The sequence below is a fragment of the Arachis ipaensis genome, chromosome B09 (assembly GCF_000816755.2).
Source record: "Arachis ipaensis cultivar K30076 chromosome B09, Araip1.1, whole genome shotgun sequence".
NCBI lineage: Eukaryota > Viridiplantae > Streptophyta > Magnoliopsida > Fabales > Fabaceae > Arachis > Arachis ipaensis.
This window is the reverse complement of record NC_029793.2, coordinates 83,631,514-83,659,132: the sequence shown is the minus strand read 5'-3', so window position 1 is coordinate 83,659,132 and position 27,619 is coordinate 83,631,514. Positions and strand designations below refer to the sequence as shown.

General features: G+C 38.8%; 1 protein-coding gene across 1 annotated transcript; it reads left to right on the top strand.

Annotated features, from left to right (window-relative positions):
- LOC107615649 lies at positions 24,490-26,984 on the top strand. Its single transcript, XM_016317695.1, has 2 exons — positions 24,490-24,591; positions 26,664-26,984. Exons 1-2 carry the CDS (start codon positions 24,490-24,492, stop codon positions 26,982-26,984), a joined length of 423 nt encoding a protein of 140 aa, XP_016173181.1.

The following is a 27,619-nucleotide window of genomic DNA, read 5'->3' as shown; positions in this document are numbered from 1 at the left end:
GCGTCAATGGAAACAAGAGTCAACTAACTACCCAAGAATTACCACTAAATGTCAGACATTATGACTCTAGTATCCTAGGAACTCAAACCACAAGCCAAGGTGGGAAAATCTACTCAAAATCTAGAGTTGGCATTTTCACAAACACCTTGTGTGCATAAAAGTAAAACATGGGAATTTGCAAAGTAAAATGACAAACTATAACCAACTATCAACAAAACCAAACATAAACAATAAATCGAGCATAAAGAAAGCATGAAATGTATAATTCATTAATCAAAACCTCAAGTAACACAAAATTGCAATATGAACAAAGTAACTTGAACCAAAAGGAAGTGAAAGTAAAAGTGCTTGAATTAAAGAGGAAATTAAGAGTACTTACAATTGAAGAAGTAAATTCAAAGATCAAAGATTGCTATAAAATGCTACAATGGAAATGGAAATTAAACCCTAAGAGAGCAATGCTACACTACTCCTACTCCTACTCCTAATTACTCTCTAAAACTATCTAAGTAAGGCCCCTCTTTTATAAGTGATGAATTCTCCTTCATATAGCACTCCAAAACAGCATTCCACCCTTCTAAAATGGGCCAAGAGGCCTCCAAATTCCCACAGCACGTGTTTCATTAATGAAATCATGTACAGGGACCTGTGCGGACACACAGACGTATGCGTCTGCATACACGGCTGAAAATTGACCTGTGCGTACGCACATATGGAAATTCTTGCTTGTGCGCGCGCACGCAGGGCTGTGCACATGCACACTTTGCTGTGTGTGCTTTTCCTTGTTTTCTTCATGTTTTCTCCCTTGTACATGCTTTCTTCCACTTTTGCCCATCCATTCTTACCTCCAAGGCCTGAAATTACTCCCAAACCATATCACGGCATCGAATGACATAAAAGTGGGATTAAATTGCTCTATTGAAGCACAAAATTGCATGTTTTCACATTTAGAATCAAATTAGGGATCAAACACAAAAGTATGCTATTTTGGTGCTTAAGTGTGAGTTTATGTGCTAGAATCCATCCAAATCAAGCCAAAATACATAGGAAAATATGGACTCATCAACGCGCACGTGTGAAGATATCGCACAAGCATGGATGAGGCTGAAGACAACGACAATGTGCACGCGTATATGACGTGAACGCATCGACGTGCAAAAATACGAGGGACGCACGGGCGCGAAGCACGCGTACGCGTGGGTGAATGAACGCAGTGCTCAATTTGAAAATGCTCCATTCTCCTGAAAGCTGCAACTATCCTGACCCACTACAACAGAGGCCAAAAAGTCCACTCCAAGTACTTGACGACTGAATTAGAAAGTGTATAAATAGGAGAAAATTTGATTTCATTGGGACTTTGACCTTTGGAATTTTTTTAGGGGGATTTTCCTTTTTATGTTTCTGGGAGCTTTTCTTTGAGGAATTCTGGAGAATTTTAGATCTGAGTTTAGTTTGCTTTCTATTTTCCTTCTGTTCTTCATCTTTTGCATTTTCTTTTCTGTTGTTGGTACTGGGGGATTTCTTTTATTTTACTTCTTGTTTTTTAGAATTTGAGAATTGAGGATCTGATCTGATCTTTCTTTCCGTTTCTTTATCTTCTTCTGCGAATTTTCCTTTCCTATTTTAAAATTGAAGATTTGATCTCAATTTTCTTTCTGTCTTTCTTCTTTTGCAATTTTCCATTTCTATTTTAGAAATTGAGATTTGATCTAAGTTGTCTTTCTATTTATATTCTTCTACACCTTTTCCATTTCTGTTTTGGTACTGGAATCCTGATTGATTTGTTTTTCTTCAAATTCCTTCACCTTAGAGTTCTCTGATTTACTACAATTTACATTTTCCAATTCTGTTTAATTCCCAGCACCTAAAATAAGAGCTGAATGTAGATGACGGAAAGTAAATTGCAGAATCTTAAATGGAAATGGGGAAATTGCTCATAAAAGTAAATGATAGAAATTAAAGAGAATGGGTAAGATCAGAAACGGGGAGTTCATTGGGCTTAGGAGATGTTGCATTCTCCGGATAAATTTCATTTTCATCTCTTCCTCAATCAATGCACTCATTGATCTCCTTGGCAATCTTAAGTGATCGAATTACAATTTCTTGTAATTCAATCTCTCAAATCTTGATCAATAGCCAATTCCTTGGTCAATTGCTCATGAGAAGAGATGAAGTATGGTCATTGATTATACCACATGCATTTCCCAAATCAAGTGTTGAGAGGATTATAGTCACATATCCATCCAAACCCAATTTGGTCCAGCATGAGAAAGCATTTCTAGCATGATCTCTTCATTCCTCTTTCAAGGTTCAGAAGAGATCCAAGTATGAATAGCTTCTTTCCCAAGATAACTACCCAATTGGATGAAGATCGAAAGCTTTCAAGTAAAATCAAGAGAAAAGATAGAAGAAGAATAATGAAAACTAGTATTGATCCATCAAATTACAACAGAGCTCCCTAACCTAATGAAAGGGGTTTAGTTGTTCATAGCTCTGGAAAATGAAAACAAAGATGGAGAATACATGATGAAACTAGAAGTACAGAGAAAGTAAAATACAGAGAGTAGTTCTATGCCAAGAGGCTCCCTATAATTTCCCACTCTCAATTTAATTCAAAGCTACTCCTATATATACTACTCTTCTGTTCTTCTAGTTGGCTCTTCAAGTCTTGGGTATGGGCCTTTGGATCTTGAGTTTGAAGCACTTCTCTTCTTCATTGGGCTTGGCTTTACTTGCAAAGAGAAAGTGTGAAGTGGGCAGAGACTTTAGTTCAGGACGTTAGTGGCGTTAATGTTCAGTGAAAATATGGGTTCGAGAACGTTAGTGACAATCACCTTTTTCACTAACGTTCCTCACCAAAGTAAGAGCCACGTTAACTTCAACGTTAGTGGCACAAACGTTGCCACTAACGTTGCCTCTATGCCCGTCGAACACGTTACTGGGACTTACCTTTCCCAGTAACGTTGAGAAGTCTCCCCCTTCCTTACGTTAGAGTCCACGTTAACTAAACGTTAACTTAGTTAACGTGGCTCTTTTAACGTAGGCTTGCCAACCTTCGAGAACGTTAGTGACACTTACCATTGTCACTAACGTTCCAATGTGCCCCTATTTCTCATGTTAGAGTCCACGTTAACTAGGTTAACGTGGCTTCTAACGTGGCCATGCTAGCCATCTCCAACGTTAGTGACAAAGTTGAGTGTCACTAACGTTGGCTCATCATTCCCTTATCCACGTTAGCTTCCACGTTAACTAAGTTAACGTGGGAGTTAACGTGGCTCATAGTGGCTTGTGTGGGCTCATTCCAACGTTAGTGACAATGTTGGGTGTCACTAACGTTGGCGATCTCCTCCCTTCTTCACGTTAACTTCCACGTTAACTAAGTTAACGTGGGAGTTAACGTGGCTTATTGGGGCTTGGCCAACGTTAGTGATAAAGTTGAATGTCACTAACGTTGGCTTCCCCTTTACTTCTTAATGTTAGAGGCCACATTAACTAAGTTAACGTGGCAACTAACGTGGCCACTTATGAGCTTAGTCCAACGTTAGTGATAATGTTAAGTGTCACTAACGTTGGCTCCATTTCCTTTCTTCCACGTTAGAGTTCACGTTAACTTAGTTAACGTGACTCTTAACGTGGGCAATGATGGCTTCGAGAGCGTTATTGGCAATTACTTTTCTCATTAACTTTGCAAGTTACTCCCATTCCACGTTAGTGTTAACGTTAGTGTAACTAACGTAGCCACTAATGTGGTTCTTCTTTGCTTCCTTTGTCCTAAAATCAAGCAATAAAGTGTATCAAAGTTCTAATCCAAGTCATGGGAAATGCAACATCCAATTTGTCATTAAATTCATGCAAAATCCTCATGAAATCTTGTAAGGTGCACAATGTATGCTCGAATCAAGATGTAAGTGAATATCTACCCAAAACTACCTTATTTCCTAAGGAAATGCATGAAACTACCCTAAAAACAGTAAAGAAAAGGTCAGTGAAACTGGCCAAAATGCCCTGGCATCACAACACCAAACTTAATGCTTGCTTGTCCCTAAGCAAGTACTGGAACAAGAGAATGATGAATGGAATGCCAAGAGAAATGAATCATTCTTGTTGAACTCATGTCCCTGGTTTTATGGTGGTTTCATGCATCGCAACTTAGGTTCATTCCTGGCTTTCAGACCTTTATCATGTCCTAGAATACTCACTGTGATTGCATCCCATGAGACTTTTATTCATTGATCCTTTTATTGTTATTTCAGGACTTATTTTTGTTCTTAGGCAAAGTGCTCTATAAGGGGGCAACTCTTTAAAATAAGCTTTCAGCCAACACTCCCGAACCAGTTGGTTCAAGGTGCTAAGTGTTGAAGCACCCCTAAGGACTTACTTGCTCAAGTCTCTCCCCCATACATACACACCACAGGCATATAGTTTATTTATTTTCTTTTCTTGAGACCTTGGTGTCCAGCACCTCTTTGGGTTACTAAATGCTCTGTAGTGAAGGTTACTCTTGATAGTGGACTTTCAGCTGATAATCCCGAGTTAGTTAACCCAAGTTACCAAGTGATAAGGCACCCCTAAGAGCTTATTCATCCAAGTAGATCCCTCATACAGGAGCACCACAGACACATGCCTCAAGATTAAAACCATTGGTGCCTAGCCTTATTGCTTACTCTTTTTTTTTTTAGGATCTTCTTATTTAGCTAGTCTCATGGGGTGTATTCAAAGCATATGATTCAGGATAGATAGTTGTCTTCCCACCTTATGGTTGAGCCAACTTAGCTAACTTATAACTATACCATAAACTTATGAACTTACTCCATAGTATGAACTCCTCTCTGGTCTTTTGAAACACTCATTCTCTTTTTCATTTGATTCAAAGGGACAAGCATACAAGTAAGTAAAGAGATGATGCAGTGACATAGAGACTAGCAAACATAGACCTATTCAAAAAAAAACTTTAAAAGACAGAATTGAAAAGGTTCAAACTATTATGGAAGCATGTTCTATTTCATACAAGATCTTCCTTATTCAAAGCATAGAAAAAGATGGACCAAAGAAGGAACTCCACCACCTTTTACTCATGTGGTTGCCCATGCTCTCCTCCTTGCTTGTCCTCCTTGTGTCCCTTTTGAGTGCTCGTACTCCCATTCCCTTTGCTTTTTCCAATCAACTTCTTCCAGAAACCACCATCTTCCATCTTCTTCTTGAGTGGTTCCTTCTGCTGTTTCACCTTCCTTTCTTCTTGTTCTACAAAATCTTTTTGGACCTCATCATATGTAGGGATGGCATAGTGTAGATGGTGCATATTACTAGACATGTAGTTCAACTTGGCCTGAGTGTTTATGTTGAACTCCTCCCTATGTAGTTGCCGTCCTTCATTAAGTACAATGAACTCATTGAATGCTTTCATCTGAGCTATTTGCCGCTGATTGAGTTCTTGCAAGTGCTTATCTTGACGTTCTTGCCTCTCAGTAACTTGGTGGATGGCTTGAGTGAGCTGGGAGTATTGTTCCTGTTGCTGCTCCATTTGTTGTTTCTACCATTCTTCTTGTCGGCTCATCCAGTTGGACTGAAGGTTTAGTATTTGCTCTTGTCCTTCTATCTGTCTCATCCCTAAATCTTCAATGGCTCTTAGAAGGTGGTTCATATTCAAGTCGGTTGGGTCATGATGCTCGTCTTGTTGATATTCTTCCTGATGATGCTCCTCTTGGTGAGCTCCTTCTTTTGCTTTTAGCTTCCCTATTTGTGGCCTTCTTTGTTGCTGAGCAGGTGTAGTATAGACCAGACGCTGGATAGTCATTAGCCTCCCAGGGTTCACCTAGTCTGGATTGCTATCCTCAAAGACCACCTTGGCCTTTGTGCACAATCTGAGAATGGTGCTGGGGTACCAAAGCCTGGCACCTGAATCAGCCTTCTCAGCTGACTCTTGAATCCCCTCAGCTATGAGTTCATGCACATTGATTTTTCCACCCTGTACTAGGCAATGTACCATAGTCGCTCGATTAATATTGACCTCTGAATTATTTGTAGCTGGAAGGATGGACCTCCTTACGAGTTCAAACCACCCTTTGGCTTCCGGGCTAAGGTCTCCCCTCTTGATGAACCGGGGTCTTCCATCTGCATACCTCTCCCAATCAGCTGCTATGACACAGATGTCCGTCACGATTTCTGTGAGCTCATCATTGTCAGGGCTCTTATTTATCCTTGCATGATAACTGGGCTCATCAAAATGTGGTGATTTCAAGTGAAGAGTTCTTGTTATAGCATTTGGGCTGAAGTCTACCTCCTTTCCTCTTACATAGCTTTTGAAGGTTGGGGCCCTGGTTTTGTCTTCTCTAACCACATTTGCGTAGAAATCTTTGATGAGGTTTGCATTGATCTTCCCCTCTGGATTAGTGAGCCTTTGCCACCCTCTTTGTTTAATTTTCTCCCGAATCTGTGGGCACTCGTCTTCATTGATTTGGAAGGTTAACTCGGGCAATATCTTTTTGAGCTTTATCCGCTCAAATTCTCGTTGATGGATGGCAGTTTTGAATCTCTTCTCATCGAAAGGAATGTTCTCCATTGGTTCCTTCCTCTTTTGCCTCTTGGAACTTGATGATGCCATGAATTTGAGTTGCTATTTGAGGGGATTGGAAGGTAAGGATAGATGAGGAATTTGGTTGGTTGAGACGAGGTATGATGAAGGGGTTTTGGATGTCGAAAGTGTGAAGTGTGGAGAGTGGGAATTTGAATGTGAGGGGTAAGCATGCACTAGGACTCATTTATATAGGGAGATTATGAGTGAGTGGATGGTGTGGATTGATGGAATGGTTGCTTGATGGACGGTTGGGGTTCTGCATGGAGAAAGGACAAGGATCATCACTTTATGAGGGTTATTGGTTCGGTCTTCAAGAGTCTCCTTTCTTCACTGTTGCATGGCAACATTTTCCAATGCATTTCTTCTTGAGACAAGTGTGTAGTTTCTCTTCATGAAGTGGCCGAACCTTTCTCCTTTAATTGTCCAATCAATCTCCTTCAATGCTCCTCTCCTTTTCCCTATAAAGATCAAATAAGAAAAGTAAAAAAAAAAAAAACAAGTTAAACTTTACGACCAGAATAATAAAAAGAAGAAAAGATTTTGTTTATTCATGAACTCCAACTAACTAACTAACTGTGTATCCTTATATGCACATTGGTGGCACCATGGGGTGACACCAAACTTAGTTTAGATCAGAGGGGATATCTGGGAAGTAAGCTGAGATCACTTTATCCCCTGGAGAGAAGTCTTCCATAGGGATCTTCTTGTTCCTCCACCCCCTTGGTACCTTCTTCTTTGTCCCTTTTGATGTTGCCTTGCTCTTGGTGACTTCTTCTTCTAAGGGAATTTTGTTGTTGTCTTCACATGTCTCTGGTGGTTTAGGTTCCTCCAGCTTTTCCTTGAGTTGTAATAACTGCTTATTTCCTTGTTCAACGACCAAGGGCTTTCCCAGATGGGCTGGTTGTGGATTAGTGCTTGCTTCCTTTGTTAGCATCTCATTATGATCTTTGATTGGTTCTTTATTCGCTTGGTCTGATTCTTGTGAGAGTTTGAAGACATTAAAGCTGAGTCGTTCATCATGGATCCTCAATATTAGCTCCCCTCGCTCCACATCTATGAGTGCTCTGGCTGTAGCTAGGAATCATCTTCCCAATATGATTGGGTGAGTGTGACTCTCTTCCATGTCCAAGATGAGAAAGTCTGTGGGAAGAAAGTACTTTCCAACCTTTACCAATACATTTTCCACCACTCATATTGCTTGTTTTTGAGTTTTGTTTGTCAGCCTTATGACTACATCTGTGGGCATTATCTCATTGATCTTCAGCCTCTTCTCCAGGGATAAGGGCATTAAGTTGATGCTTGCTCCCAAATCGCAGAGTGCTTTATCAAACATTGTTTCTCCTATGGCACAGGGGACATGAAAACTCCCTGCATCTTTTCTTTTCGTAGGCAACTGTGGTTGAATGAGGGCACTGCACTCCTTGTTCATCACTATAGTTTGGCCTCCCTTGAGTGAGCTTTTCCTGGAAGCAGCTCCTTCATATACTTGATGTATGCAGGCATTTGTTGAATAGTCTTGATGAATGGTATGTTGACATGCAGAGATGCCAACAAATCTAGAAACCTTGAGTATATCCTCTTCTCCACAGCACCATTGAGTAGTTGGGGAAAAGGTGCATAAAGTCTCAGCAGCTCCTGTTGTGAGATTTCTGGTTCTTGATGATCTTTTTCCTTCTTCTCTACTAAGGTATCTTCAGGTTGTTCTGACATCTTGCTTGGCTTGTCCTCAGTCTCCTTATCACTTATAGTGACCATCTTGCAATCTTCCCATCTTACTTTCTTTGTTTCACCTCTCGGATTCTTCTCAGTGTCACTTGGGAATCCATCTGTGGGTTTGGGAATTTGCTCAGAGAGATATCCCACTTGAGATTCCAACCTCTTGATTGTGTCTCCCTGGTTCTTGAAACTGGCTCGCACTTCCTTCTTAAACACCTTGTTGTCTTGAATCTCCTTGCCTATGCCTTCAAGTAGATTCTCGATCCTTGAGAGTCTGTCATCAAATGATTGTAGATCGTGATTAAAGGTGGAAGGATGAGGTAAGTTATTTTGGTTTTGATGTGGATGTGGAGAGGTGTTGTTATTGGGGTGTTGATATGGTCTAGATGTGAAATGTTGGTGGCTTGCATTGTTGGGATTTGGGCGTCTTTGATCAAGGCTTTGGTCTTATTGATTTCCCCACCCAAAGTTTGGGTGATTCCTCCATCCAGGGTTGTAGGTCTTGGAGTATGGATCATGGTTTTGCCTAGGTGAATTCCCAATGTAGTTGACTTGCTCCTGACTTCCCTCTGCTTCTTCATTCACTCCTTCTTGGGTTGTTGATGAAGTGGAGATTGCTGCTACTTGGTTCCTCTCCATCTTCTTGGTGAGGTCAGCCAGCTGCTGGGTAATGAGCTTGTTTTGGGCCAGCAGAGCATCTACATTATAGCTCCATCACCCCTCTCGTGTTCCCTCTTTCAGAAGCATAGAAGTAGTCATTCTCTACTACAGTTTCAATGACATCTATGGCTTCCTCAATGGTCTTCTTCTTCTTCAAAGATCCTCCAGATGAATGGTCTACTGCCTTCTTTGATTCATATGACAGGCCTTCATAGAAAATGTGCAGCTGCACCCATTCGTTGAACATATCTAGTGGGCACCTCCTTGTTAGGTCCTTAAACCTCTCCCATGCTTCATAAAGAGTCTCACCATCTTGTTGCCTGAAAGTTTGGACCTCAGCTCTCAGCCTATTGATTCGTTGAGGAGGGTAAAATCTTGCTAAGAATTTGTTCACCACATCCTCCCAGGTTGTCAAGCTCTCCTTTGGGAAAGACTCCAGCCACTTGGCTGCCTTATCCTTGAGTGAGAATGGAAATAAGAGCAGTCTATAGGCGTCAGGATGAACACCATTAGACTTCACAGTGTCACATATTCTCAGGAAGGTGGTTAAATGTTGATTGGGGTCTTCTTGGACACTCCCTCCGAACGAACAGTTATTCTAAACAAGGGTGATGAGCTGTGGTTTTAGTTCAAAATTGTTGGCATGGATGGTTGGCTTTTGAATGCTACTTCCACAATTTCCTGGGTTTGGATTGATGTAAGAGCCTAAAACTCTTCTATCCTCCCCAGCATGATTTGCTCGACCTCCTCTGCCATGGTTGTGAGTCTGTTCTTCATGATGGTTTTCCATGTTTTCTTCCATGTTTGGTTCAAAGTATTCCTCCTCTTCCTCAGCACCAACTACTCTTTTTCCTCTTGCTTCCCTTCTTAATCTCAAGAAGGTCCTCTCAGGTTCAGAATCAAAGGAAGTTGAAGCCCCGCTTCTTCTTCCTGTCATACAACCAACAAGTACAAGCAAGGAAAATAGATGCAGAAAGTATTTCTGTCAGAATTACTGTTAGTGTGAGTGATGCAATATATCAAACAGTTAGTGGGTTAGTTAAATGAATTGTAAATAACAAAGAAAAAGTAGGGGGAGGGAAGAAATTAACTAAAACAGAAAGTAAATTACTCAAACAGAAAATTAAATCAAACAAAACAAAAATGCTCAATCTAGTTATCTTCCAATTTAATCATTGTTGATGCACAATCAATCCCTGGCAACAGCGCCATAAACTTGATGCACGGAAAACTTGTCTCATAACAAATTTCCTTCGGCAAGTGTACCGAATTTGTCGTCAAGTAAAAACTCACAATAGAGTGAGATCAAATCCCACAGGGATTCATTGATCAAGCAACTTTAATTAGAGGAATGTTCTAGTTGAGCGTATCAGAATTTAAGTTGAGAATTGCAAAAAATTAAATGGCGGGAAAGTAAATAACAGAAAAGTAAATGCTAGAAATAAGAGCTGAATGTAGATGACGGAAAGTAAATTGCAGAATCTTAAATGGAATGGGGAAATTGCTTATAAAAGTAAATGACAGAAATTAAAAAGAATGGGTAAGATCAGAAATGGGGAGTTCATTGGGCTTAGGAGATGTTGCATTCTCTGGATCAATTTCATTTTCATCTCTTCCTCAATCAATGCACTCATTGATCTCCTTGGCAATCTTAAGTGATCGAATTACAATTTCTTGTAATTCAACCTCTCAAATCTTGATCAATAGCCAATTTCTTGGTCAATTGCTCATGAGAAGAGATGAAGTATGGTCACTGATTATACCACATGCATTTCCCAAATCAAGTGTTGAGAGGATTATAGTCACATATCCATCCAAACCCAATTTGGTCCAGCATGAGAAAGGATTTCTAGCATGATCTCTTCATTCCTCTTTCAAGGTTCAGAAGAGATCCAAGTATGAATAGCTTCTTTTCCAAGATAACTACCCAATTGGATGAAGATCGAAAGCTTTCAAGTAAAATCAAGAGAAAAGATAGAAGAAGAATAATGAAAACTAGTATTAATCCATCAAATTACAACAGAGCTCCCTAACCCAATGAAAGAGGTTTAGTTGTTCATAGCTCTAGAAAAAATGTTCAGTGAAAATATGGGTTCGAGAACGTTAGTGACAATCACCTTTTTCACTAACGTTCCTGACAAAAGTAAGAGCCACGTTAACTTCAACGTTAGTGGCACAAACGTTGCCACTAACGTTGCCTCTATGCCCTTCGAACACGTTACTGGGACTTACCTTTCCAAGTAACGTTGAGAAGTCTCCCCCTTCCTTACGTTACAGTCCACGTTAACTTAGCTAACGTGGCTCTTTTAACGTAGGCTTGCCAACCTTCGAGAACGTTAGTGATACTTACCATTGTCACTAAGATTCCAATGTGCCCCTATTTCTCACATTAGAGTCCACGTTAACTAGGTTAACGTGGCTTCTAATGTGGCCATGCCAGCCATTTCCAACGTTAGTAACAAAGTTGAGTGTCACTAACGTTGGCTCATCATTCCCTTATCCACGTTAGCTTCCACGTTAACTAAGTTAACGTGGGAGTTAACGTGGCTCATAGTGGCTTGTGTGGGCTCATTCCAACGTTAGTGACAATGTTAGGTGTCACTAACGTTGGCGATTTCCTCCCTTCTTCACGTTAACTTCCACGTTAACTAAGTTAACGTGGGAGTTAACGTGGCTTATTGGGGCTTGGCCAACGTTAGTGATAAAGTTGAATGTAACTAACGTTGGCTTCCCCTTTACTTCTTAACGTTAGAGGCCACGTTAACCAAGTTAACATGGCAACTAACGTGGCCACTTATGAGCTTGGTCCAACGTTAGTGATAATGTTAAGTGTCACTAACGTTGGCTCCATTTCCTTTCTTCCACGTTAGAGTTCACGTTAACTTAGTTAACGTGACTCTTAATGTGGGCAATGATGGCTTCGAGAGCGTTATTGGCAATTACTTTTCTCATTAACTTTGCAAGTTACTCCCATTCCACGTTGGTGTTAACCTTAGTATAACTAACGTAGCCACTATGTGGTTCTTCTTTGCTTCCTTTGTCCTGAAATCAAGCAGTAAAGTGCATCAAAGTTCTAATCCAAGTCATGGGAAATGCAACATCCAATTTGTCATTAAATTCATGCAAAATCCTCATGAAATCATATAAGGTGCACAATGTATGCTCGAATCGAGATGTAAGTGAATATCTACCCAAAACTAGCTTATTTTCTAAGGAAATGCATGAAACTACCCTAAAAACAGTAAAGAAAAGGTTAGTGAAACTGGCCAAAATGCTCTGGCATCACATAATTCTCCCAGAGAGGTGTTCAGTTGATCCTAAACAAATTTTTTTGGGAGCAAAATACATTCCTTGAGGCATCTCAGGGATTTCTTATTGAGGTGGCTCCACATTCTCTTATTGTGGTCCATGTGCCGACTCTCTAACATGCTCCATCCTTCTTTAAGTGATGGGCTTGTCCTCTTCTATGAAAATTCTAGCTGAATTGTATAAGTGACAAATAGGGTGAGGGAAGTGGAAGTCAAAAAGCAAAGCTTTTGCAACACCAAACTTAAGAGTTTTACTCGTCCTCGAGCAAATATGAACAATTGGGAATAAGAGAGAAAAAGAAAGAGGGAGAGATAGATGGTGAGGTAGGTGTGGTAGGTGGAGTTTCTATGGGACCCACTAGTCCTGGGAGGCTAGGGAATTCGAATTCCTTGTCCCCTCGTGGGAGTTGAATGCCCAGCTCCTGCTCCTGGCTAGCATTCAATGCTAGCAATGTGCCTCTCATGGGGCGTTGAACGCCCATTGGGTGCTCCTTCCTGACGTTCAACTCCAGGTATTTGCCCCCTAAACACCAGCTTCATGCTCCCTGGTTGGCATTCAACGTCAGCTTGCTGCTCCTCATAGGAGTTGAACGCCCACTCTGACCCCCTTGTCTAGCGTTTAATGCCAGCAAGGTCTCTGCTCCAGGGTGTTCTGTTTCCAGCTCTGACTGTTTCTGTTTCTGTTCCAATTACTGCACATATCACAAACATTAAAAAGCAAGGGAAAACTTTAAAATCAAACTAAAATAAACTCTAATGAAAATAAACAAAAGAAATAAGAACAGAAATACTCTACTCATGGTTGGGTTGCCTCCCAACAAGCACTTCTTTAATGTCATTAGCTTGAGACTTGATTGCTGACTTTCTTCCTCTTCTTCTAGTTGATTAATAAAAATAACTCCATGGGAGAAGAGGAAGAGATTAGTGCCCTCAGATTTGAATTCCTGCTAATAAGCTTTCTTTTAGTGTGATCAGCTTCATTCTCCTTGCTTGTTAGGGTAGAGGTTGTCTTGTGTCTCCATCCCTTATGCTTCTTCCTCTTGGGACCTTCCTCCTTAGTGGGTGGTGACTACCCATCACCAAACTTAAGTTTGATGTCTGGGAAAACTGTATGAGTTTTTACCAAGGGAGGAGGCTTTACTATTATACTCTGTATGGTAGTACCCCCTTTGCTAGGGGGTAGTGGTGATGAGGGAAAATCGATTCCACACAAACTCACCGGCAAGTATACCGGGTCGCATCAAGTAGTAAAACTGACGTGAGTGAGGTCGATCCCACGAGAATTGATGGATCAAACAACTTTAGTGAGGGGATTAGTCTAGTCAAGCTAACAGTGGTGAACTAAGTAAAATTGAATCAGCAGAATATAAATTGCAAGGAATTTAAAGTACTGAAGGTAAATGGCAGAAACTTAAATGGCAGGGAAAGTAAATTGCATCAAATGTAAAGGGCTTTGGGTGCAAGAAAATTGAAGAAGCGATAAATCACAGTGAAATCGAGGACACTTAATAGAAAGAAAGACTCATAAGGGATTGGACATATCAAATTCCACAATGAATCCAATGGGTCTCAACTTCCTTCTCAATCATATGAGTAGATTTATGGTAGATTAAAATTGATTGGATCCCAATTCCTTGGCAATCCAATCTCTCTAATCACAATCAATCTTGCCAATTCCTTGATCTAATTTTCATGAGAAGAGGTTAAGTACATACTCTCACCCATAAGCCACACTAACTCTCAGGATCTCAATTCCTTACGAATGGTGTTGATCAAGAGAGCAGTGAAAGGTAGAGCCTTAATTCTAATGCTCATGATTCCCCTTCCGAGGCTCACACAAGCATTCAACAGATTCTAACCCCCTTCCAGAGTGGATGAATCTCAATCAAAATAGAGGATATCCTATAGCTACTCAATTGAATGGAAAAGAAGAAAAAGTTCACTAAATCATGTGAATCATAACAGAGCTCTTCCCCCTAATGATTGGGGTTCAGTGGATCATTGCTCTAAGACACTTGCAGGAATTTAAATTGCATGAAAATGGAACAAGCTCACTGTAAACTAAATTGTAAAATTTTGCAAAAAAGGAAATTGCAGAAGAGAACTAGAAGAATTTGAAATTGCATAAGCTAAATTGAAATCAATAAAAGCTACAATGTAGAAAAAATGGCAGAAAAGAAAAGTGTATACAAAAGCCTTCTATTCTACTCCTACTCCTACTCCTACTCCTACTCCTACTACTACTCCTAATGCAGCCCTCTGAATACTACTCAAATGAAATGAAACTAATGCCTTTATATAGGTTTTTCTAAATTATAATTAAATAAAATTCCTATTCTAGATGATCCTTGTGGCCTTCATTGAGTGATATGAGTGGGCTTGCTTGCTTGTGGTTCAAATAGGCTTGGAATGAAGTTAATTTGAGCAGAAATTCACTTCCAGGAGAGCGTAGCGTTCATTTGGAGAACGGAGCACTTTTACACCCACGCCCACGCGTCACCCACGCGTGCGCGCAATTTTGCATTTTGGCACATCCACGCGTACACGTGACCTTCAGAATTTGCCCTTGTGATGCGTACGCGTGATATATGCTTGCACGTCCCTTGGTAGCATTCTCTTTGAGAGCGTAGCGTTCACTTGCAGAGCGCTTCCCACGCGTATGCGTCACCCACGCGTACACGTGGTCTTCCAGAATTGCAACTTCGACGCGTACGCGCGTGTACACGTCACATGTGAATTTTTCTTACTCCACTATCACAAGTGCTCTTGAAGAATGAGCGTAGCGCTTGCACCAAAAGAGCACTTTTTGTGACGGGTCATGGGCCACGCTTTTAAAAGCGTGGCCTAACGTTCCAAAGCGTGCTCAAACTTTAAAGTATGTCCAAAATTTCTTTTTTTCTTCTTCTTTTCATATGTCATCAATCAATCATGCAACCAGAGCCTTGCCAAAATCATAAGATTTTGCATCATTCATAATAATCACATAATTCTTTCATAAATCTCATGATAATGTACAAAATTTACAATGTTTGATTGAATTAAGACAAGCATGAAATTCTCACTCAAATACTTACTTGTTGCCTAAGAAATGCATGAAACCTAATGAAAACAAGTAAAAATTGCTAGTAAAACATGCACAAAATGACTTGTCATCACAACACCAAACTTAAACTTTGCTTGTCCTCAAGAAAATAGAGAATCATGCAATAAAGTTTGACATACCAAGATGAGAAGAGTAGCAATTTTTATGTTCATGGTTGGCTAGTTTTCTATGCACGCAGCAATCACAAAAGAAATTCAAATGATTGATGTTCCTATCTAGCTCATTTTATGAAATCTTTTCTTTATATTTCTTCCTTGAAACAAGCTTTTCATTCTTTTCTTAGCTTCTCTTTTTGGGTGCTTTGCCCCATGAGTTAAAAATAAAGCTACAACTCTAAATGCTTTGTTTTCAAATATTACCACTTGATACATAAGCACCACAAGCATTTAATTAGAGGACTTCTTTAAGCTCATTTGTTTCTTTTCTTTACTCTCTAAAGATTGATGCTCAGAGCCTTGAGCTTTGAGGGAGTGCTTTTGCACCTGAGCCTAGCCTTGACTCTAAGTGTTTTTTTTCAAGCTTTTTGCCTGATACATAAACACCACAAGTACTTAACAAACGAATTGTCATTGGTACTCAGAGCCTTCAGCTTTCTTATTCTTTCCCTTTTCTTTTCTTGCCTCATTTGCATTTGCTTCTTCAAGGTTTTCATGATTTCAAAAATTTCATAAAATGTCCTAGATGAAAACTTCAATTAAATAAATTCACATGCAATTGAGCAACAGTAATCATGCTAACCTTCCAATACTTATATGCCCATGCTAAGTTCTTCTTTAATGACCTTGTTTGTTTATGATCATGATACTTAATTACTTTGAACTCACAAAACTCAAGCTGGTAGTCATAATGTCATAGCAACATGTTATAATTCAGCAATCAAGCTATGCTTATTCACAACACACATGCATACAGAGAAGATAGAAGACAATCATGCAATTTAAAGTGTACTGGAAACAAATAAGATGAAAAAGAACTTTACCACCTTGTAGTTCATCTTCACTATTGTTGTGATTTTCCTCCTATTCTTCCCCTTTCCATACCAACTTAGAATGCTTGCTTATCCTCAAGCAACAATTAGAACAGTGGTGATGGGATCTATGATGGATCATGAGTGTCTTACACAATGAAATGTTAGTAGTACATGTGTTTAAGCAAGCAAAATGAAAAATAACAATGAAGGCACAGAAAATAGAGACATTGTAATTTTAAAAACAAGTGGGGGTGTGCATGATACATTGCATGAAGGATAAGTGGCACACCAAACTTAATGTGACACTTTCACTTGGAATTGATGCAAGTATCCAATATAGATTGGAAATAAATTTTTGTTGCATAGCAACACCAAACTTAGAATGCAACCACATGTCAATTTATTTGAACTCAAACTAAACAAAGGAAACAGTTCTAAGCTAATAACACAATCACCAAGAGAAGAATTTGTCAGGAGTAAGGATTTCTTGGTAAGGTATTAGCAACAACACTTAGGGAGCAAAATAAAAGAAAGTATTAAAAACAAAGGAATGACTAGAACAAAGAGAAAGAAAAGAAATGTCACACCAAAAGAAAGATAACACTGCAAAGGCATTATGATTATACAAACAAGTGGTGTTGCTGGATTCATTGCATAAAAAATTAAGTGGCACACCAAACTTAGAAACTTAGTGTGACACTTTTATTTTAGAATGGTGCAAGTGTCCAGGAAAATTGAAAACCAGATTATTGCAGGGCAACACCAAACTTAGAATGTGATCATATGCCAACTTTATTTGAAAATAAACAAAGCAAAGATAGAAAATAAACAAAGAAAAGAAATGAAATGTTACCTAGGGTTAGGTTGCCTCCCAACAAGCACTCTTTTAATGTCATTAGCTTGACATATTGTGATTAATTTTCTTCCTCTTCTTCCAGTTTGTTAAGAGGAATGACCTCAAGGGGAGAGAAGAGTCAGTAAGTGTCCCCTGTCTTGGCATCTTCTCAGTAAGCTTCCTTTTGTTATTTGCTGGATTGAACTTGCTTGCTGGATCAAGGGTTGGATTGCTTGCAGTTGACCTTTTTTTCTTTATGGATATGATCAACTGTGGCTTGGTCACAATCCTCTTCTCGGTGCTCTTGTTAGTTGCCTTCACTTCTTTGATTTCAAGACTTGGTGGTTGTGTGATTGTTGGAGTGTTTTTTTCATCAAAAGCCTCTTGGATTGGTGGTTCAATGAACACTTCCTCTATGTAGCTCTCTGCTCCAATTGAGTGTGGACTTCCTTGAATGACTTCCTCCCCTTCTTCTGCATGATCTTCCATTGAGTCCATTGAGAGGGAATTTTCATATTCTTCTATCACCTCAAGTAGCCTCTGTGGATATGGATTCACAGGCTCATATACCTCCACAACCTCCTTCTTCATTGAAATTTCACTTGACACAGGGACCTCTTTCTCTTGTTCTTCCACTACCTTACCCATAAATTGGTCTACATCTTCAATGCTTGGCAATCCTGAGTTTCTCCTTATTTGCTCTAAATGCCCATCCATCTTCTTAAAGAGGATTTCTTGTCTTTCCAAGGATTCTCTAGCTCTTTCCTTAGATTATATGGCATCCCTAGATTCTATGGCACTTTAAAAGCATTGTTCTACTTATAGCAAGAGAGGAGAAGGTTGAGAGTAAATTTGTGGACATAGATGTGTTGTGGTGAAGTTGTTTTGAGGAGGTATAGAATGAATTTTATGAATTGTGGAATAAATTTTGTGAATGTTGAAATGAGTTTTCTGTGTAGTGTAATGAATTTTGTGATTGGTGAAATGAGTTGTATGAATCTTGGAGGAAACTTTGTGTTGAGGCATAGTCAAATGATGAAGGATTTTCAAATTAAAAACTGGGAGGTGAGGTTAAAAAATTTTGCATAAATGAATTGAAGGTACGCTCAAGTAATGATGGATCTTGATAAGTGGAGTATGAACTATTGAATGCTCCTTGATTTTGATTTTCCCACCCACAACTTGAGAAATTGTTGAATTCATCACAGTATGGATCATTTTGTGGCATTGGGGAGCAATCTTGCATGAATGTATTGACAGCACAATTAAATGATGATGTCTCTGGATGAATAGCATGTGGAGCATTAAAATCTCTTTGGTTTTGATCCTCCCAGCCACAATTTGTGTAGTTGTCATAACAATATGAGTCATGTTGTGGCTCTGGGGAGTATCCCATTTCACTTGATTGTTCACACTCTTGTTGATATGCCCAGACACCATGAGGGTAATGACATGAATCATTTTGTGGTGTTGGGAAATATCCTAGGAAATTGTCTTGATCATTTTGTGGCTCTGGAGCATATCCCCACTGGGTGGATTACTCATAGTCTGTCATTCCTTGGTGATATTCCCAGCCACCATTAGAATAATGACTTGAATTATATTGTGATGGTAGGCAATATCCCATGACATTTGCTTGATCAAAAGATGAGGAAAACTCTATTTGAATTTTGTAAAATAGAATCACCAATGAAAATTGAAATTCATGTCACATATGAGAATTTCTTAGTGAGGCAAAAATACAAACACCTAAGTATCAGCAAAAAATAGAAAAGTAAAGGAACTCAAATGACAAAAACAAAGAAAATACTTAATCTAGACTTATCACTCACTTAATCATTGTCGATCTAAATCAATCCCCGGTAACGGCGCCAAAAAGTTGATGAGGGAAAATCGATTCCACACATCCTCACCGGCAAGTATACCGGGTCGCATCAAGTAGTAAAACTCACGTGAGTGAGGTCGATCCCACGAGGATTAATAGATCAAGCAACTTTAGTGAGGTGATTAGTCTAGTCAAGCTAACAGTAGTGAATTGAGTGAAATTGAATCAGTAGAATATAAATTGCAAAGAATTTAAAGTGCTGAAAGTAAATGGCAGAAACTTAAATGGCAAGAAAAGTAAATTGCATCAAATGTAAAGGGCTTTGGGTGCAGGGAAATTAAAGAAGCAGTAAATCACAGTGAAATCGAGGACAATTAACAGAAAGAAAGACTCATAAGGGATTGGAGATATCAGAATCCACAATTAATCCAATGGGTCTCAACTTCATTCTCAATCATATGAGTAGATCTGTGGCAGTTTGAAATTGATTGGATCCCAATTCCTTGAAAATCCAATCTCTCTAATCACAATCAATTTTGCCAATTCTTTGATCTAATTGTCCTGAGAAGAGGTTAAGTACATACTCTCATCTATAAGCCACACTAACTCTTAGGATCTCAATTCCTCCCGAATGGTGTTGATCAAGAGAGTAGTGAAAGATAGAGCCTCAATTCTAATGCTCATGATTCCCCTTCTGAGGTTCACACAAGCATTTAACAGATTCAAGCCCCCTTCCGGAGTGGATGAATCTCAATCAAAACAAAGGATATCCTATTGCTACTCAATTGAATTGAGAAGAAGAAGAAGTTCACTAAATCATGTGAATCATAATAGAGCTCTTCCCCCTAATGATTGGGGTTTAGTGGATCATTGCTCTAAAACACTTGCAGGAATTTAAATTGCATGAAAATAGATCAAGCTCACTGTAAACTGAATTGTAAAATTTTGCAGAAAAGGAAACTGCAGAAGAGAAGTACAAGAAATTGAAATTGCATAAGCTAAATTGAATTCCATAAAAGCTACAATGTAGAAAAAATGGCAGAAAAGAAAAGTGTTACAAGAGCCTTCTATTCTACTCCTACTCCTACTCCTACTACTACTCCTAATGCAGCCCTTTGAATACTACTCAAATGAAATGAAACTGATGCATTTATATAGGTTTTCCTAAATTACAAATGAAATTGAAAACAAATTACAATTAAATGAAATTCCTATTCTAGATGATCCTTGTGGCCTTCATTGAGTGATATGAGTGGGCTTGCTTGCTTGTGGTTCAAATGGGCTTGGAATCAAGTGAATTTGAGCAGAAATTCACTTCAAGGAGAGCATAGCGTTCATTTGGAGAACGGAGCACTTTTACACCCACACGCACGCGTCACCCACGCATGCGCGCCGTTTTGCATTTTGGCACATGCACGCGTACGCGTCACTCACGCGTAGCGTGACCTTCAAAATCTGTCCTTGTGATGCGTGCGCATGATATACGCTTGTGCGTCCCTTGGTAGCGTTCACCTGGAGAGCGCTTCCCACGCGTACACATCACCCACACGTACGCGTCACTTGCGAATTTTTCTTACTCCACTATCACAAGCACTCTTGAAGAATGAGCGTAGTGCTTGCACCAAAAGAGCGCTTTCCTTGTGATGGGTCATGGGCGACGCTTTTAAAAGCGTGCCCTAACATTCCAAAGCGTGCTCAAACTTTAAAGTGTGTCCAAAATTTTTTCTTTTCTTCTTCTTTTCATCAGTCATCAATCAATCATGCAATCAAAGCCTTGCCAAAATCATAAGATTTTGCATCATTCATAATAATCACATAATTCTTGCATAAATCTCATGATAATGTACAAAATTAACAATGTTTGATTGAATCAAAATAAGCATGAAATTCTCACTCAAAAACTTACTTGTTGCCTAAGAAATGCATGAAACCTAATGAAAACAAGTAAAATTTGCTAGTAAAACATGCACAAAATGACATGTCATTAAGTGGAGGTTGAAGGACCTTGATAATCATGTAATCCTTCAGTAACCTCATCACTAATTTACCTCTCTCAGCATCAGAGAGGTTTCTTCCACTAGATAGAGACCATTGCTCCAAAATCTCAGCAAAAGGAATATTAAACTGCACATTTTTATAGCCTTTAAAGGATTATGAGTAGTGCTCATCCTTGGTCTCCTTTTGGGGCATCTGAGGGTGTGGTACTTCAGGCTTTCTTCCCATAAGAGGGATGTGCAACAATGTGCTTTCAGCCTCTTCTTGATTTAGTTCCTCAATAGTGTGTACCATCTTAGGCTCAGCCTCCTTGATACTAATAAAGGCTAGATACGTGTTGTCTAGTTTGACTCAACTGTGCCTCTATAGATCTATTAGAGGCTCGAACTTCTTGTAGCATCTCTTGAAATTTCAACATTTGTTGTGCAAGGTAGTGCAGTTGCTGAGTTAAAGACTCATTCTGTTCCGGAAGGTCTGACTCAGTGGTAATTGTCTTAACCTCTCCTTTCATTGGAGTCTTATTAGATGAGTACAGATGCTGATTGCTGGCAACGGTCTCAATGAGCTCGTGAGCTTCCTCAATTGTCTTTCTCATGTGGATTGATCCACCAGCAAAATGGTCTAAGGACATCTTAGCCATATCTGTGAGTCCATAATAGAAGATGTCTAACTTTACCCATTCTGAAAATATTTCAGTAGGGCATTTTCGTAGCATCATCCTGTACCTCCTCTAAGCATCATAAAGGGATTCATTAACTTCTGTCTGAAGCCTTGGATGTCCAGTCTCAAGTGGGTCAGCTTCCTTGGAGGAAAGTATTGGTTCAAAAACTTGTCCACCATCTGATTTCATGTTTTCAAGCTAGACTTAGGTTGGTTATCTAACCACCTCTTTACCTGGTCTTTAACAGCAAAGGGAAAAAGCAACAACCTGTAGACATCTTGGTCTACTCCATCAGTGTACACTGTGTCAGCATATTACAGGAAATCTACAAGGAATTCTATGGGCTCTTCTTGAGGAAGTCCCTAAAACTGGCATTTCTACTGCACTAATGTGATTAGTTGTGGGTTGAGCTCAAAGTGAGCTACTCCAATAGGAGGTATACTAATATTGCATCCATAGAAGTTAGGAGTGCGGGCTGTATAAGACCCCAAGGTTCTTCTTAGTTGTACCTCTTTCTCTAGATCCATAGTGCACTCTTTCTGTTCCTTCATACATAAACAAGAGATAAAGCAAAATGGGGAGTCTCTATATCAAAGTATAGAGAGCTCCCTGTGAGATACCAAATAGAACAAAAAAGACAAGAATTTTTTTTGAAAATTAAATAAATAAATAAAATAAAAATGAAAACTAATTCGAAAATAAATAAAAAATAATTAAGAAAATTTCAAAAAATAAGAAAAGGAAAGATTAAGAAAAGATATGACAACTAATTAACAAGCAAGATTTAAAATCAAAGGGGGGATTTTCGAAAAAGAAGAAAGAGAAAGTAGTTAGGAAGTTTTGAAAAAGAGGAAAGAGAAATGAGAATAAAAGATAAAACAAGTAACTAACTAATTAACAAGATTTAAGAACAAAATAAAAGATTTGATTTTGAAATTAAAAGGAGAAAGTGTTGAATTTTAAAATTTGAAAGAAAGTAAAGATTTGAAATTTAAAAGTTTTAAGTTCAAAAAGAATGATAAGGTAAAGATCTAAAAAGATTAAGAAAGATAAGATTTAAAATTTAAAGATTTTGAAAAAGATTTGAAAAAGATTTTAAAAAGATATGAAAAAGATTTGAAAAGATAAGATTTGAAATTTGAATTTTGAAAAATATTTGATTTTGAAATTTGGAATTTGAATTTTAAATTTCGAATTTTGAAATTTGAAATTTAAAATTTGAAAATTGAAACAAGATAAGATAAATGGTTGAAAAAGATTTGATTTTTGAAAAGATTTGGTTTTGAAATTTAAAATTAAGATAAGATAAGATAATGATTTGAAAAAGTTTTGAATTCTAAATTTTAAAAGAAAGCTAAGATAAGAAAGAATTAAATTAAAAGAAAAGATTTGAAAATATAACAAGAAAGTTTAAAATTTGAATTTTGAATTTTTGAAATTTGAAAAATTAAAAAGACAAATACTAAAAGACACCAAACTTAAAAATTTTTGAAATTAAAGGCTATTATTTTCGAAAATTTTGGAGGAAAAATACAAAAAGACACCAAACTTAAAAATTTTAAGATTAAACAAAGAAAAATAACAAGAACAATTCGAATACAAGGAAGAACACTCAAGAACAATTTTCGAAAAATTAAAGGAAAAACAACCAAAAGATACCAAACTTAAAATTTTTAAAATCAAATAAGAAAAATAACAAGAACAATTTCAAAAATAAGGAAGAACACCAAGAACAATTTTCGAAAAACTAAATGAAAGAAAAACCAAGAAACACCAAAAAGACACTAAGTTTAAGAATTTTGAAACCAAAGACTCTAATTTTCGAAATGTTAGAAAAGAAAAGAAAATACTCAGAAAGACACCAAACTTAAAGATTGACACAAGACTCAAACAAAAGAAGAAGATTACTAAAGAAAAGAAAAGATTTTGAAAATTTTTTGAAAAAGAAAACAAGAAATAGGTAAGACTCAAAGTAAGAAAATACAAAAAAAATACATAGCCAAAAACAGAAAAGGTTTTGAAAATTTTTTGAAAAGAAAACAAAAGATCAAGTAAAACATAAAGAATACCTAATCTAAGCAACAAGATAATCCGGTAGTTTGTCAAATCCAAACAATCCCCAGCAACGGCGCCAAAAACTTGGTGTGCCAATAATTTTGAGCTGAAGCCGCAATTGATCACTCTGGTGCAGTAAAACTGCTAATTTCATGGACTCCCGCAAGAAGATCCAAACCTATTCATCTCTAACTTCCTGCAGATCTGTAACACTGTGAAGACGAATGGAGTGAATCTTGTGCTCTACAAGCTCATGCTCTTCCCATTTACTGTAAGGGACAGAGCAAAACAGTGGATTGATTCTCTGCCCAAGGAGAGCCTGAACACATGGGACAAGGTGGTCACTGGATTTTTGACCTAATTTTTTCCACCTCAGAAGCTAACTAAGCTTAGGGTGGATGTTCAGGCCTTCAGATAGAAAGATGGAGAATCCCTCTATGAGGCTTGGGAGAGATACAAGCTAATGATCAGCAGGTGTCCTCCTGACATGTTTTTTGAATGGACAAGGCTACAGATCTTTTATAATGGCCTCTCTTAGATGGCCAAGATGTCAATGCATAACTCTGCAGGGGGTTCCTTGCACATGAAGAAGATGCCTGAAGAGGCAAATGAGCTTATTGAGATAGTTGCCAACAACCAGTATCTATACACCTCTGAGAGGAACCCTATAAACACTTGGACTACTCAGAAGAAAGGAGTCATAGAGGTGGACACACTGGATACTATCTTGGCTCAGAACAAGATCATGTCCCAGCAAATTAGCATGATCTCTTAGCATTTAACAGGGATGCAAGTCTCAGCTGTCAACACTCAAGATGCATCCTATGACATGACTTGGAGCTACAACCAAGGGGATGCTTGTGGCTATGCTCAACCCACCACTGAGCAAGTTAATTACATGGGCAACTCCTCTAGAAATCCCAACAATGATCCATATTTGAATACTTTTAATTAGGGATGGGGGAATTACCCTAACTTTGGGTGGAGAGAGCAGCCACAAAAGCCCCAACCGAGCTTCAACAACAACCAGGGTGGATCCAATATGAATAGGTTTAACAACCAACAATTTCATCCTTCTCAGCAGTAACAACGATACTCTCAAAGCCAAGACACTCCTGACTTAGCCACAATAGTTGCTGAAGTTTCGAAGACCACTCACAGCTTTATGCAAGAGATAAGAGCTTCAATTCGGAACTTGAAAGTACAAGTGGGTCAGTTGAGCAAGAGGATACCTGAGAGACCTCCTAACACTCTTCCAAGTAACACAAAAAAATCTAAAAGAAGAGTGTAAAGCCCTTGCCATGGCCAAGGAAACAAAGCCTAAGGAGGTGCATGAGACCAAGAGGAGCCTGAAGTACCACACCCTCAGAAGCTTCAAGTGGAGATCAAGGATGAGCAGTTGACTCAATTATTGAAAATCTTTAAAAAGTTGCACCACAATATTCTTTTTGTTGAGGTGTTAGAGAAGATACCTCCCTATATGGCCTTTGGTGTGCAGAATTTAACTTCGCACAACTGAACCAGCAAGTGCACTGATCGTCCAAGTAATACCTGAGGTGAGTCAGGGTCGATCCGATGAGGATTGTTGGCTTGAATCAAGCTATGGACACCTTGTAAATCTTAGTCAGGCAGATAGAAAAGTTGTTTGGTTGTTTAAGTGCATAAACGTAAAATAAAGATAACGTTACTCAGTAATTGTGGATTCAATGATAAGAAGATGGTTAAGGCTTCAGAGTTGCTTTATTCTTCTGGATCGATCCTTTCTTACTGTCTACTCCAACTGTGAATGATTTCTTCTACAATAGGCTGTATGTGATCAACGCTGGTTGAAAGGCCGTTAATCTTCCTCTAGGCTGAACACCAGGTTTAGTGTGCATCCAGTCTGAATGAGGGTGAAGCTCCTACAGTTCATCCTGCAGAGAATGCTGCGCCTTGGTTCTACCCTCTACCACAAAGACTCTAATCTCCCCATACCTCGGCTGAACTGATGTCTCAAAAAGTCCCCAACGAAGTCGTGGATTAGCTGTCTAAGAGATGTATACTCAAGCTAGTGGTTCATTGATATCCGATGAAAGATGCTCGCTGAACCCATGTATAACAGAGATAACTTGTGATGGTTCAACTCATTCATAAGGTTGAAGAACGAAGATACATCTTAGGAGAGATTTAAACACAAATTGAAATAGAATAGTAGTACTTTTATTAATCCATAAAAATCAGCAGAGCTCCTAACCTTTACCTAGGAGGTTTAGTGACTCATACTGTACATAATAGTGTTCAAAAATATAATATGCTGGAGAGAGATCCTAAACATGGTTGATCTTTTCCTATATATACTAGTCTAGTAACTAAGGATTACAAAAATATGATAAACCAGTCTAATAGTGCGAAAATCCTCTTCCAGGGCCCACTTAGTGAGTGTTTGGGATGAGCTTGAGTGTCTCCCACGTGCTAATATCCCTTAAGGGCGTTGAACGCTGGCTAGGGACCCCCTTTTGGGGGTTGAACTCCATCTGCTCCCTTGTGGGCGCTGGACGCCAGGAATGAGGCTGGTGGCTGGTGTTGAACGTCAGTTTTGGGCCTTCATTTCCGAAACAAAGTATAAACTATTATATATTTCTGGAAAGCCCTGGATTTTAGCATTCAATAGCCATTGAGATTGCACCATTTGGACTTCTCTAGCTCCAGAAAAGGTCCTTCGAGGGCACGGAGGTCAAATCCTGACAACATCTGCAGTCCTTTCTCTGTTTCTGAATCTAACTTCTGCTTAAGCTCCTCAATTTCAACTAGAAAATGCCTGTAATCACCATAAAACACACAAACTCAAAGTAGAATCCAAAAATATGAATTTTACACTAAAATCTATGAAAACTTAATAAAAATTAAATAAAACAGAATAAAAATCATATGAAAATGATGGCAAAAAGTGTATAAAATATCCCCTTATTAGCCTTCATGCAGAGCATAATCTCTGAGAAGAAGGCCTTGAGGGAAGATAAAACTGTGGTCTTGACCAAGGAATGCAGTGCATTGATTCAAACGAAGTTACCCAAGAAAATGCCTGATCTCGGAAGCTTCCTAATTTCCTGTACTATTGGGACTTCTACATTTGAAAAGGCACTGTGTGATCTTGGATCAAGCATAAATATCGTGCCGCTCTCTGTAATAAAGAAGCTGGGGATCGAAGAAGCACAACCAACAAGAATTACACTGGAGATGGCTGACGAGTCTTGGAAGCAGGCATATGGGCTAGTGGAAAACGTACTGGTCAAGGTTGGATAGCTCTTCCTCCCAGCTGATTTTGTGATACTTGACATGGGAGAAGAAGTAAATGATTCCATTATCCTAGGAAAGCCATTCCTAGCCACTGGAAGAGCCCTAATTGATGTAGAGAGATGTGAATTGGAGCTGAGGTTACATGAGGATTACATGATTTTCAAGGTTTTTAAACCTCTACTAATCTCTAACAAAGGAGATACTTGCATGCAGAGCTTAATGCTTAAGTCATCTCCCTTGGTAGAAAGTCATACAGTTCCCCCTAACATCAAACCTAAGTTTGGTGTTGGACATTCACCACCCACCAAAGATGGAGGAGGCCCCAAGAAGACGGTACCTAAGGGCTGGAGGAATAAGAAGATTCCTACTTAGGACTTCTCACCTAGCATGAAGGTGGTGTTCACTAGAAGCCAATCATACCACATACTGTGAACATGATCCTGTCTCTGGAGTATGTTGAGCTGATTCATGAGAGCACAAAAAAGAAGTTCACAGTAAGGGGTGAAGATCTGAGCCCCTATGATTCTTCTCCTTAGAGGAGCTGACCATCAAGCTAGTGACGGTAAAGAAGCACTTGTTGGGAGGCAACCCAACCATAAGTATCCTTTAATTTATTTTTGTTTTCTTTCAATATTATTTTA